The 13,579-nt window shown below is 46.9% G+C and overlaps 1 protein-coding gene and 1 pseudogene across 15 annotated transcripts in view; one reads left to right on the forward strand and one right to left on the reverse strand.

Moving 5' to 3' along the window:
• LOC118150262 (interferon-induced transmembrane protein 3-like) overlaps positions 1-13,579 on the forward strand; it is a 144,229-nt pseudogene that overhangs the window by 119,310 nt on the left and 11,340 nt on the right. The gene's annotated exons all lie outside the window — the stretch shown is intronic.
• LOC100415337 (uncharacterized) overlaps positions 485-13,579 on the reverse strand; it is a 37,312-nt gene continuing 24,217 nt past the window's right edge. For 10 of the 14 annotated variants that reach the window (XM_078360632.1, XM_078360627.1, XM_078360635.1 and 7 more), the window contains one exon: positions 485-1,983. In XM_078360632.1, coding sequence (XP_078216758.1) covers positions 1,309-1,983 — 675 coding nt within the window. In that variant the 3' untranslated portion in view covers positions 485-1,308. Of the gene's footprint in view, positions 2,972-13,579 lie in introns of all 14 variants that reach the window. The other 4 variants (XM_078360637.1, XM_078360638.1, XM_054250122.2 and 1 more) reach the window with 2 other exon arrangements.

The following is a 13,579-nucleotide window of genomic DNA, read 5'->3' on the forward strand; positions in this document are numbered from 1 at the left end:
ACTCTCTGCCTTTAAGATGTGGCGACATCTGAGTTTGGTTCAAAAACCTCCCCGGTGGCTCCAGTCTTGTGCCATTCACAACCCCACCTCTAAGGTCCTGCTGAGTAAAACCCCCTCCCTGCCTCTGCTTGAGTAAAATCTACTGCTCCAGTGGCACCTTCTGCTTCTCCTGCACTGCCTTCCTCTGAGGAATAGGAAAGTTATCTGCACCCACTGCCCCCCCCATACAATCCTCCTGCTCCCTTGAGAGGCCACAACCCCACATCTCAGGCTGCCCTCTGGGAGGAGTGACCCAGGGCCTGATATTCACTAGACCCTCCAAGAGACTTGACCTCTGTGAGCATCTTGGGTCAGCCCTAGTCAGTTCTGAAACCCAGAACCAGGAAAAGATAAGAGGGTGGGCTGAGGTCACACCACCCTGTAACATTTCCAAAGGGAAACCTCAACCCAAATACATTCTCAGAAGGTGTCTACCTAGGGAAGATGAAATGAAAGACAGATTTTATTTCACCGCAGAGTGTCAGGAGGTTATTGTCTGATTTCTTCACATGTGAAATGTTCGTGAGCACAAACAATACTTTTAAAAAGAGCCATACATTGTTAACTGAAAACAAAACGGCAAACCACTGCCTCTGTTTGAAATATTGCCCTGGGGGGACAGAGTTCATAAAATTGCTGTGAATTCAGGAAAGTCAGCTTGGGGAAAAGGAATTTGCTGCCAGCCCTAGGAGGAATTAGGATGAGGGAACAGGGTGGTGGATTTGAGACCTTGCTGCCCACATCTTCGGAAGACTCAGACGGGAAACGGTCGCCTTTGAAAAGAAAGAGGGACTGAGGACCACAGAGACCACAGCTCCTCCCACACACAAACCCCACACACGAGTCTGGATTCTGCCTGGTGACCCTCCTGTCGTCACCGTGCAGCCTCCTCACCGGGTTCACAGGAACTGCAAGCCAGGCTGGAGGCGAGGTTGCAGTTGATATTAATCAGGTGCCCTCAGCCCCGCAGCCTCACGGGGCGGCCTCCCTGGGAGTCAGGTCACGGCAGACGCCGGCTTCCCCACTGTGCCAGGGGATAAGATCTCTGAGAGCTGCTCAAGAGTCGCCTGAGTTCTTTCTCAGATCCTGAATTCCAGCGGAAAGCTTGGCGCCAAGCAGGCTGAAGACCCCACAAGGGAGACCACTCGGCAGGAGAACGCGGTTCTTCACTTCCCGACCCAGGATTCGCCCCTCACTTCCCCACCATTCGGCGACCCCACACCCCAGCCGCCCCCGTCCGGACCCCTAAACACCCCATCCCCAAACCTCTCAGGAGGGCAGATCTGGGGTGTCCTCTCTCCCCCTGTTAAACTGTTTCTGCCGCAGCTCTTGGCGTCTGGGCGCTGTGACTCGGGCCGTGAATCCGTGTGAGTTACAGCCACACAATCTGGGGAGACGCGGGGGTGCTGGCGCGGAGCTGCTCAGAGAGGGCCGGGGTTGCCTCGCAGGGGGACGCAGGTCTGCAGACCCGGCAGTCGCCTGCGGGGAGGCCGGGGTCCCGTCACAGCCGGTTCCGGCCAACCCCTCCCCCAAGCCTGGGGACTCTTGGCCCCGCACCCTCACTTCCAGGCTTCCACAGCGTCCGGAGCCCTCTCTCAGCCTCCCACAGCCAGATCCCTGCGGGACAAAGGCTGCTGTAGAACTAACAGGGCGGATCTCAGCCAGAACCGGGAACTGGAGTGCAGGGATGTGGCTTCCTCCTTGCGCTGTGACCTGACCCTTCCCAGGGGACTTTGTATTGAAGCTGCATTTCCCTTCTGGACGCAATGGTCCCTTTCTGCTTCTTCCTCCTGGACAGGGACTCACAAATGCGTGGAGGGAATTCCAGACCCCTTGTCCAGTGCAGCCATCCCTCGGTGTCAAAGCAGGAGGGGAGCTCAGGCCACGCAGGCCACACTGCAGCAGGAGGGAGTGTGGAGTCCTAATCAGGGAGGAGAAGTCGGGCTGACAGGAGCAGGGAAAGCAAAAAGAGAAAGCAGATAAGCTACAAGTCTGCCTTTCCTTATGGTCCAGGACACACAGTCTGCTTGTGCAAATGACTCACAATCTTCCTCGCCCAGCTATCACCAGACACCTCTGGGCTGATAGGAAATTGCAAATTAGCACAAACAATACTTTTTTAAAAAGCCATACATTGTTAACTGAAAACAAAATGTCAAACTCCTGCTTCTGTAGTTTGCAGCCTTGGCATTAGCAGAACTGCACAAGCCCTCGTCAGCTCACAGCAAAAGCACCATCTATAAAATCCCCAGCACACGTCTGCTCCCTGGCAGTCAGCTCTCCTCTCGCTCACTTGCCTGTTGCATCCTTGCAAAATATTTTTCTACTTTCTACTAATAAAAGCATTTTCTACTTTCACTAATAAACCTGTCTTTCTTTACCTACAACTGTTTGGTAAATTGTTTTTACTGTCCATGCGACCCTGACCCCAGATATTCACCACCAGTGACAGGGAGGGCCAATGTCCTCCAGGCAGCAGACATGTGGGACGAGGCTGCTGGCAACAGAGCCAGGTCTTTCTCCCACCTTGTCTCTCAATTTGCCAATTTTCAGCTCTGAAAGTAAAAACACACCAACCACAAAATAAAATTGTTAAATGCACAGAAAAACTGGAATTATATGGCAGCAATTTCTTATAAAGAATTAAAAAAGAGGCTGGGGACAGTGGCTAACACCTGTAATCCCAGCACTTTGGGAGGCCAAGGCAAGTGAACCCTTAGGTCAGGAGTTCTAAACCAGTCTGTCCAACATGGTGAAACCCTGTCTCTACCCAAAATACAAAAATTAGCCAGTTGTGGTGGCGTGCAGCGGTAATCCCAGCTACTCAGGAGGCTGAGGCAGGAGAATGACTTGAACTTGGTGGAGGCAGAGGTTGCAGTGAGCTGAGATTGTGCCACTGCACTCCAGCCTGGGCAACAGAGAGAAACTCCATCTAAAAAAAAAAAAAAAACAGGAAAAAATACATGAATTAGGTCAGATAAGTAGCCTGCAGCATTTATATTTCACAAGCAAATCCCCATCTAGGAGGATAAACATATTCCCAAGCTTGAGAGTATAAATGGAAAAGTGACTGAGGCAGATCTCAAATGAATTGAGGTTTCTTTTTACTAGGCTGAGGATGTGTCACGAAAAGAGAAACACAAGTCCCAGTCACAGTAGATCTGCATCCTGTGGTTTTTCCAAAGAGGGTTTGGGGTCTTAAATATTTAGAGAGGCAAGAGAGGGCAGGAAGGGAAAGAGGGCAGGGAAAAAAAAGGTGGAGGTAGGCAATGGGTCACATTCTTCTGAGGCTCTGATTAGTGCTCTGTGCATCTACACTGTACATGTGGAAAGAAAGAGAGGGAGGAGGAGTCATGCATTCATCACATGCTCACATTTACATTTTAAGTAAGATTAAAATCAGCATGTGAAATTACAGCTATCGCTGGGCACGGTGGCTCAACCTGTAATCCCAGCACTTTGGGAGGCCAAGGCAGGCAGATTATGAGGTCAGGAGTTCGAGACCAGCCTGATCAACGTGGTAAAACCCCATCTCTACTAAAAATATAAAAATTAGCTGGGTGTGGTGGTGCACACCTGTAATCCCAGCTGTAATCTCCAGCTGAGGCAGGAGAATCACTTGAACCCAGGAGGCAGAGGGTGCAGTGAGCCAAGATTGTGCCACTGCACTCCATCTTGGGCGACAGAGCAAGACTCCATCTCAAAAAAAAAAAGAAAGAAAAAAAAAGAAATTGCAGCTATTTGCTTGGGAACAAGAAAGGAAGTTTCTGTATGATTCATTTCCCAATCTTAACTCTCCCTCTGGCACAGTGAGGTTTGGGTCCTGAGATTTTGTTTTCCTTTTACAGAAAGCCAGACTCTGACTACTGTAATGAAGGCCCTGAGTGGATCAGAACCTGCTGATGAGACAGGGACACTTAAAGGTTTAATACTGGAACTCACTATGCCCTCCTGTTTTCTCTCCAGGGTGTAAAAACACTCTCTGCTTCAAGATCTTCATTTCCACCAGCAGGAAACTCACCTAAAGTCAGTTTACAGTACTGACCTACATAAACTGCCAAATTCATCAACACTTTCTTCACGAGGCAATCCAATGGGTCTTTGTCAAAGTCTGATCTTTATAGGTTTCCCTCATATGCACAAATTACAATCTAACTCTAATCAACACACCTGAGCATGCTGAGGCCTCCAGTATTTTTACAAAAGATGATCAGAGTAAAATATTCTGCCTACAGGCCAGGCGTGGTGGGTCACACCTGTAATCCCAGCACTTTGGAAGGCCTAGGCGGATGGATCACCTGAGGTTGGGAGTACAAGACCAGCCTGACTAACATGGAGAAACCCTGTCTGTACTAAAAATACAAAATTAGCCTGGCATGGTGGTACATGCTTATAATCCCAGCTACTCGGGAGGTTGAGGCCGGAGAATTGCTTCAACTCGGGAGGCAGGGGCTGCAGTGAGAAGATCACGTCATTGCACTCCAGCCTGGGCAGCAAGAGCAAAACTCCATCTCAAAAAAAAAAAAATCTGTCTATATTCGCAATAAGCAGGTAGTGTAACAGGTTATGGAGGACAGAAAAAAATAAAAATGGATGTGGAACTATCACAATCTTATGCTAGAAGATGGTGGTTTCTTTTTCTTTTTTCTCTTTTCTTTTTTGAGACAGGGTCTCATTCCCACACCTGGGCTGGAGTGCAGTGGTATGATCTTAGCTCACTGCAGCCTTGACCTCTGGAGCTCAGGCAATCCTCCTCCCACTTCAGCCTCCCAAGTAGCTGGGAGTACGGGTGCCCACCACCACACTCAGCTAATTTTTTACATTTTTTTATAGAGCCGGGGTTTGGTCATGTTACTCAGGCTGGTCACGAACACCTGTGCGTTAAACTCTTCAATCAAATGACAAGACATCTTACTTTTAATTTGAAAACATGAGGATTGCCCCATATTTTTATAAAGTAAAAGTACCAGGTATAAAAGCATTATGAAGTGGAAGCTGGAACCCAGGGCTAAAAAGAAAGGAGCCAAACATTGGACGTCATTAGATGAAGCAAAATCTTTAATCAACTTGTAAAAACTGTATCATTTTCTGCCATGACAAGTGGGCATGTTAGGAAAATAAGCAAAAAAAAAATGATGTCTGAGTATAACTAATGAAGAAATAAAACTATTTCCTTAGGAAACTACACACACACACACGCACACACACGCGCGCACGCACATACACGCACGCACACGCACACACGCACGCACGCGCACACGCACGCACACGCACACACACACGCGCGCGCACACGCATGCACGCACACACGAACACAAGTCTAAAATTACAGGACATCTTTCCATCCCAGAAAAACAAACCACTGCTCTGTAAGATGCTCCACTCCTCACTCCACATTAACTGCTCCTGGAATAATGTCACATTTTGTTGTTTGCAGACAGGCATTAAAAGAGGCTGCAGTGAGTCAAACTAAGTGGGTGTCAGAGGTTCACTTACAGACTTTGTATATTTTTACAAACTGTAGCAATCAAGTTGTCGAGTATTGTGTTGATTTAAATACATATAAAAACTTTGAGACAAAAATAGATGTTCACATCACCATGATGAAAAAAAGTCAGTAATGGTGATTCCTCCATGAAACTAGAAAAGAAATCCAGTGATTAAACTTAGCAGTTCCAAAGGTATCATTGCCCTGAGGACAGTGATCCCTTTTTGGCACCAGGGACTGGTTTCATGAAAGACAAGTTTCCCACAGACTGCGGGGGAGGGATATGGTTTGGGGATGATTCAAGTGCATTAAATTTATTGTGCACTTTATTTCTTTTCTTTTCTTTTTTTGAGATGGAGCCTCACTCTGTTGCCCAGGCTGGAGTGCAGTGACACCACCTTGGCTCACTGCAACCTCCGCCTCCTGGGCTCAAGTGATTCACCTGCCTCAGCCTCCTGAGTAGCTGGGTTTACAGGCATGCACCACCATGCCTGGCTAATTTTTGTATTTTTATTAGAGATGGGGTTTCACAATGTTTGCCAGGCTGGTCTTGAACTCCTGACCTCAAGTGATCCACCTGCCTCAGACTTCAAAAGTGCTGGGATCACAGGCATGAGCCACCACGCTGGGCTGTGCATTTTATTTATATTATTATTATTATTATTATTTTGACATGGAGTCTCGCTCTGTCACCCAGACTGGAGTGCAGTGGCATGATCTCAGCTCACTGCAACCTTCGCCCCCCTGGGTTCAAGCAATTCTCCTGCCTTAGCCTCCTGTGTAGCTGAAATTACAGGTGCCAGCGACCATGCCTAGCTGATTTTTGAATTTTTAGTAGAGACGGGGTTTTACCATGTTGGTCAGGCTGGTCTCGAACTTCTGACCTCAGGTGGTCTGCCACACTTGGCCTCCCAAAGTGCTGGGATTACAGGCGTGAGCCACCGCACCCAGCCTTATTTCTATTATTATTACATTGTAATATATAATGAAATAATTATACAATTCACCATAATGTAGAATCAGTGAGAGCCCTCAGTTTATTTTCCTACAACTAGATGGTCCTATATGGGGGTGATGGGAGACAGTGACAGATCATCAGGCATTCGATTCTCATAAGGAGCATACAACCTAGATCCCTTACATGTGCAGTTCACAACAGGGTTCCTGCTCCCATGAGAATCGAATGCTACTGCGATCTGACAGGAGGCAGAGTTCAAGCAGTAATGTGAGTCGTCCAGTTCCTAACAGGTCATGGACCTGTTACCAATCCGTCGCCCAGAGGTTGGGCATCCCTGCCCTAGGCGACATCTTGAAGATCTATTTGAAGTACATTTCTTTTCTTTTTTTTTTGAGACAGAGTCTTGCTCTGTCACCCAGGCTGGAATGTAGTGGCGCCATCTCAGCTCATTGCAACCTCTGCTTCCTGGGTTCAAGAGATTCTCCTGCCTCAGCCTCCCAGTACCTGGAATTACAGGCACGCACCACCATGCTTGGCTAATTTTTTGTATTTTGATCACTTGAGGTCATCCTCCTGGGTAGCTGGGATTATAAGTGCCCATCACGATGCCCAGGTAATTTTTATATTTTTAGTGGAGACAGGGTTTTGCTATGTTGGTCAGGTTGGTCTTTAACTCCTGAGCTCAGGTGATCTACCTGCCTCGGCCTCCCAAAGTGCTGGAATTACAGTGCTGAGACTACAGGCGTGAGACACCATGCCCAGGCTGAAACACATTTCAATGCAAGTTATTCCCCTGAATAAAGCATCAGCTCTTATCAAGACCTAAAGTGATCGAATGCTTGCCAAAAGCTACCATCAACCCTGTTTTGTTTCATTCAAACTCTCTGTGGCCTGTGACAGAGCTGGCCACTCTCCCATCTTGAAATACCTTCTCCTGGAGGATTCCAGGAAAGGACACCCAATCCATTCTACTCCTAAGTCACTGACCTGCCCAGTCTCTTGCAGGCTGCTCCTCCTGCTAACCTCAGAGGTGGACAGCCACTGGTCTCCTCCTGAGATTTGTCTTCTGCTATACTTTTCCCCTTACCCTGAAACAAGTTGGTCTCTGCTGGACCCAGAGCTTCAAATAGCATCTATATAATAATGTTCTCAAAATTTCATTTAGATCTTTCTCTCAAGCTCCAGATCCAATACCCTGGTCAACCCTTCTCTTGTGTTGCTCAAAGTGCCATGAGTGATTACATAACATGACCCTTCATTTCCCCTCCAGTCATCTCCCCTGGCCCTGCTCCTCTGAGTGAGGGGCAGCACCCAGAGGCTCTGAAAATAAGACTCATCCTTGACTCTCTTCTCTCCTTCACACCATCAGAAATCCTATGGGAGCTACACCTTCCTGTGTAACTCCTCAACCTTCAGGATTTTTTTTTTTTAGATGGAGTCTTTCTCTGTCACCCAGGCTGTAATGCAGTGGCCTGATCTCAGCTCACTGGAACCTCCACCTCCAAATCCAAGTGATTCTCCTGTCTCAGTCTCCCATGTAGCTGGGATTACAGGCCTGTGCCACCAAGCCTGGCTAATTTTTGTATTTTTAGTAGAGATAGGGTTTCACCATGTTGGCCAGGCTCATCTGGTCTGGAATTCCTGACCTTAAGTGATCTGCCCACCTCAGCTTCCCAAAGTGCTGGAATTATAGGCGTGAGCCACTGTGCCCAGCCACCTTCAGGTTGTTTGTTTGTTGAAACAGAGTCTTGCTCTGTTGCCCAGGCTTGAGTGCAGTGGCATGATCTTGGCTCACTGCAACTTCTACCTCTGGGGTTCAGTCGATTTTCCTGCCTCAGCCTCCGGGGTAGGTGGAATTATAAGCGCCCACCACGATGCCCAGCTAATTTTCGTATTTTTAGTGGAGAAGGGGTTTCGTCATGTTGGTCAGGCTGGTCTCTAACTGCTGAGCTTAGCCTCAGCAGTTAGATCTGCCCTCCTCAGCCTCCCAAAGTGCTGGAATTACAGGTGTGAGCCACTGTGCCAGCCACCTTCAGGTTTTCAATTTGAGAATTAGTCCCAGTGGGAAAGCCTCCTCTAACCTCTCAGACTAGTGTGAGAACCCCCTCTACCATCATATTTTAGAGCCACACACTCTTCTCTACTGCACTGAAGATGATCACCCCTGATCATTTATGTGCAGAACTGCTAAATAGTGTGATTGACAGGGCCTTTCCCTACGCTGGAATCTGGCTCCAAAAACACAGCTTGGGTTCATAACTAGACTTCTCAAAACACAACCTTTGGTCGATACCCACTAACATTACCCAAACCCAGGCCAGTATGACCTCTCTTCAAACTACAACTATGGCTTTTAAGCTGGTCTCCCAGCTCTCCTCTACCATCTATTCTCTGCCCACCAGCAGGAGTAGACTTCTTCAAACAAAAACCAAACATCACTTCCCTGCTCAAAGTCGTATAAAAGTCCATAACCTAGCCCACAAGGCCCCATGGGATCTGTCTCCTGCCTGCCTATCTAACCACGTCTTTTATTACCTCAGCACTCTAACTGTGGTCCATGGACCAATATAATGACACATGGGAGTGAGTTAGAAATGCAGACTCTCAGCCGGGTGTGGTGGCTCAATGCCTGTAATCCCAGCACTTGGGAGGCTGAGGTGGTGGATCGCGAGGTCAAGAAGTCAAGACCATCCTGGGCAACATGGTGAAACCCCAACTCTACTGAAAATACAAAAATTAGCTGGGCATGATGGCATGTGCCTGTAGTCCCAGGTATTCGGGAGGCTGAAGCAGGAGAATTGCTTGAACCCAGGAGGCAGAAGTTGCAGTGAGCTGAGATCGCGCCACTACACTCCAGCCTGGTGACAAAGCAAGACTCTGTCTCAAAAAAAGAAAAAAAGAAAAGCAGGCCAGGTGCGGTGGCTCACACCTATAATCCCAGCACTTTGGGAGACCGAGGCGGGTGGATCACGAGGTCAAGAGATCAAGACCATCCTGGTCAACGAGGTGAAACCGAGTCTCTACTAAAAATACAAAAATTAGCTGGGCATGGTGGTGTGCACCTATAATCCCAGCTACTTGGGAGGGTGAGGCAAGAGAATTGCTTGAACCCAGAAGGCGGAGGTTGCAGTGAGCCAAGATCATGCCATTGCACTCCAGTCTGGGTAACAACAGCGAAACTCCATCTCAAAAAAAAAAAAAAAAAGAAAAAAGAAATGCGGACTCTGACACTCCATCCCTAACCTACTGAACCAGAAGCTGAATTTGAACATCCATAGTTCCCTGTGAAATTTCAGAAGTCTTACAATTTTCCTTCTTAACTTAACCCAGCCATAAGGATATTTGCATATTCCTCACCACTGGGGTATTTGAATCAACAGAACATCTCAGGTGCGGGCACCAAGGGGCTGGGGCTGCAACTGGGAGAGGAGACAAGTGAGACATCCTCAAGAAGATGATGTGGCAAGGGTGAGGCTGCCTTCCCAGGGCTGCTATGGCCTGGCCCACTGCTCTTGAAGTGCAGGAATGGCCACTCGTGGGAACTGATCAGGAGGATGCATGCGTGGTCAGCAATACACTGAGGCTGCAGCGCTTGCACAGTGCAACCAATGTACTCAACCTGGGATTCAAGGAAGCATGTGCACCAGCAGGCAGCCAAAGTACACAGGTCCTCCTGGTTGATCAGCCCATACTGCTCAGGGTGGGGCTGAAAGTGTGGAGAAGAAGGGTTTTCTTTGCTCCAAGAGGCCAGTGGTAAAGTCACAACAAATATCAAAATGTCATGTTTCAGAAGCTCTTTAGTTATACAGCAATTTTAAACCATTTAAGAATTAAACATATTTCTGGACACAGTGGCTTACACTTGCAACCCCAGCACTTTCAGAGGCTTAGGTTGGAGAATTGCTTGGGGCCAGGAGCTAGAGACCAGCCTGGGCAACATAGTGAGACTCCCATCTCTAAAAAAAATTAGCAAGATGTGGCAGAGTGTTCCCTCTAGTTCCAGTTACTTGGGAGGCAGAGATAGGAGGATGCCCTGAGCCCAGGTTCAAGGTTTCAGTGAGCTATGATCATGCCACTGCACTCTACTCTGGTGACAAAATGAGCCCCTATCTCTAAACAGAAAAATTTAAAAAGAGACGATTAAACCTACTTGTATATTAGAAATATACTTCAAGCAACTCAAGAATCCAAGAGAAAAAAAAAAAGAATCCAAGATAATACAAAATGTAAAGAAAAATTTTATTAACTGATTTTATTAAACACTATTCAACTTATAAAGCTTTATGTGAAGAAAACTTGCAAAAATATCTCACATCAATTTTTGTATAAAAGTAAGAATAGGAATTTGTAGTGTAGACTCATGTTAAGAATGAGGCACTGGTACTGATAATAGAGTTATATATTTTCTTTCTCTCTTTCTTTTTTTTTTTTTGAGACAGAGTCTCACTCTGTTGCCCAGGCTAGAGTGCACTGGCGCCATCTTGGCTCACTGCAACCTTTGCCTCCCAGGTTCAAGAGATTCTCCTGCCTCAGCCTCCCAGTATTTTTGTATTTTTAGTAGAGACGGTTTTTCATCATCTTGGCCAGGCTGGTCTCAATCTCTTGACCTCATGATCCACCCACCTTAGCCTCCCAAAGTGCTGGGATTAAGGTGTGAGCCACCTCACCTGGCCAGGAAACTCCTAAACTTGTCTGTAGATAGATGCTGCACATGGAATTAGTCCTAGTCCTTGGAAAGTTATGTGATTTTTAATTCAATAGTGTATGTTATTGTGAACACAGTATATGTTTCCTTCCTAAGCAGGAAACTGAATCCATTAACAGTGTTCATAGTTTTTAGGTTTTTTTTTTTTTTTTTTAGACAGGGTCTCATTCTGTCACCCAGGCTAGAGTGCAGTGGTGCGATCTTGGCTCACTGCAGCGTCAACTTCCCAGACACAAGCAATCCTCCCACCTCAGCCTCCTGAGTAGTTAGGACTATAGGGACATGCTACCAGGCCTGGCTAATTTTTTGTAGAGATGAGGTTTAGCCATGTTGCCCAGGTTGGTCTTGAACTACTGGGCTCAAGCAACCCATCCACCTCAGCCTCCCAAAGTGCTGGGATTACAGGCATGAGCCACCACTCGTGGCCAACAGTGTTAATAGTTTTCCAGTTGTTTTGTCTTTAGTTTCCCAGACAATTAATGCTATCATGGTCAAGCATCATATTTGCTTCCTCCATCCCTTTCAACATATTGATCATTGCTTTTTTTGGCATTAAGTAATAGAGACTACTGTAACAATTGATTGGAGTGAAATTGACATATTTGCTTTTGTTAGGTTCTGTTCCCTCTTTCACTGGGAAGCCTCTCACCCAGTTCCTCATCATGCTCTGTATGTGTTTTACACCTTAACCAGAATCTACCAATGTTCACATTCAAAATGAAAGACAAAACAAATACTTTCCTAGGCTTAAAAATATGAACATTGAGAGAATTTTTCCTGGACATTAGCCCTACAAGACCAAGGTGGCCAGGTGTGGTGGCTCACGTCTGTAATCTCAGCACTTTGGGAGGCCGAGGCTGGTGGATCACCAGACGTCAGGAGCTCAAGACAAGCCTGGCCAGCATGGTGAAACCCCATCTCCACTAAAAACACAAAAAATTAACCGGGCATGGTGGTACGTGCCTATAGTCCCAGCTACTTGGGAGGCTGAGGCAAGAGAATTGCTTGAACCCGGGAGGCAGAGGTTGCAGTGAGCTGAGATCGCATCACTGCACTCCAGCCTGGGTGACAGAGCAAGACTCTGTCTCAAAAAAAAGAAAGAAAGAAATATTGTCAATTCAATATCCAACTTCACCACATCCTCACTCTACTTTTCACAAAACAGTAGCAAAATGCACCAAGATCTGCACCACTGTATATGAAGGACCGTCTTTTCTCCACTGTGCAATAACATCATCCTCAATTCCTTTTATATTATATTGTATTGTATTATATTATATAAAAATTGGCCAGGCACAGTGGCTCATGCCTGTAATCCCAGCAATTTGGGAGGCTGAGGCGGATGGATCACCTGAGGTTGGGAGTTCAAGACCAGCCTGGCCAACATAGTGAAACCTTGTCTCTATCAAAAATACAAAAAAATTAGCTGGGCCTGGTGGCACTTCCTGTAATCCCAGCTACTCCACAGACTGAGGCAGGAGAATTGCTTGAACCAGGAAGGTTTTTTTTTTTTTTTTTTTTGAGACAGAGTCTCACTCTCGTTGACCAGGTTGGAGTGCAGTAGTGCAAGCTTGGCTCACTGAAACCTCCGTCTTCCTGATTCAAGTGATTCTCCTGCCTCAACCTGCAGAGTAGCTGGTATTACAGGCAAGTGCCAACACACCCGGCTAATTTTTTTGTATTTTTAGTAGAGACGGGGTTTCACCATGTTGGCCAGGCTGGTCTAGAACTCCTAACCTGAGGTGATCCACCCACCTCGATCTTCCAAAGTGCTGGGATTATAGGTATGAGCCAGCATGCCTGGCCTAATTTTATTTTTAGAGACAGGATCTTGCTCTGTCACCCAGGCTGGAGTGCAGTGGCACAATCATAGCTCACTGCAGCCTCAAACTGCTGGGCTCAGGCAATCCTCCTGACACAGCCTCTCAAACAGCTTGGAATACAGGTGCACAGCATGCCCAGCTAATTTCTTCTTCTCTTTTTTTTTTTTTTTTTTTTTGGCAAGACAAGGTCTCATTATATTGTCCAGGCTGGTCTCAAACTCGAGGCTCAAGTGATCCTCCTGCCTCAGCCTCCCAAGTGGTCAGGACTACAGGCAAGCTCCACCCCATGCCTGGTAATTTATGTGTGTGTAAGATGACATCTCTCTATTTTGTCCAGGTTGGTCTCCAACTCCTTAGAACAAAAACCAGTTGTGTGCTTCTAACATATAATGATTGGACAGGGGTAAGATAAACACTCCTATTCCCACGGGGAGCAACAGAGACGAGGAAGAGTGAGGGTTCCCAAGCAAGTCCAAAACTCGAGAGGAAAACTTCATGAGTTTTTTTTTTTTTGGAGACAGAGTTTCACTCTTGTTGCCCAGGCTAGAGTGCGATGGTGAGATTTC

The sequence above is a fragment of the Callithrix jacchus genome, chromosome 22 (genome assembly GCF_049354715.1).
Source record: "Callithrix jacchus isolate 240 chromosome 22, calJac240_pri, whole genome shotgun sequence".
Lineage (NCBI taxonomy): Eukaryota > Metazoa > Chordata > Mammalia > Primates > Cebidae > Callithrix > Callithrix jacchus.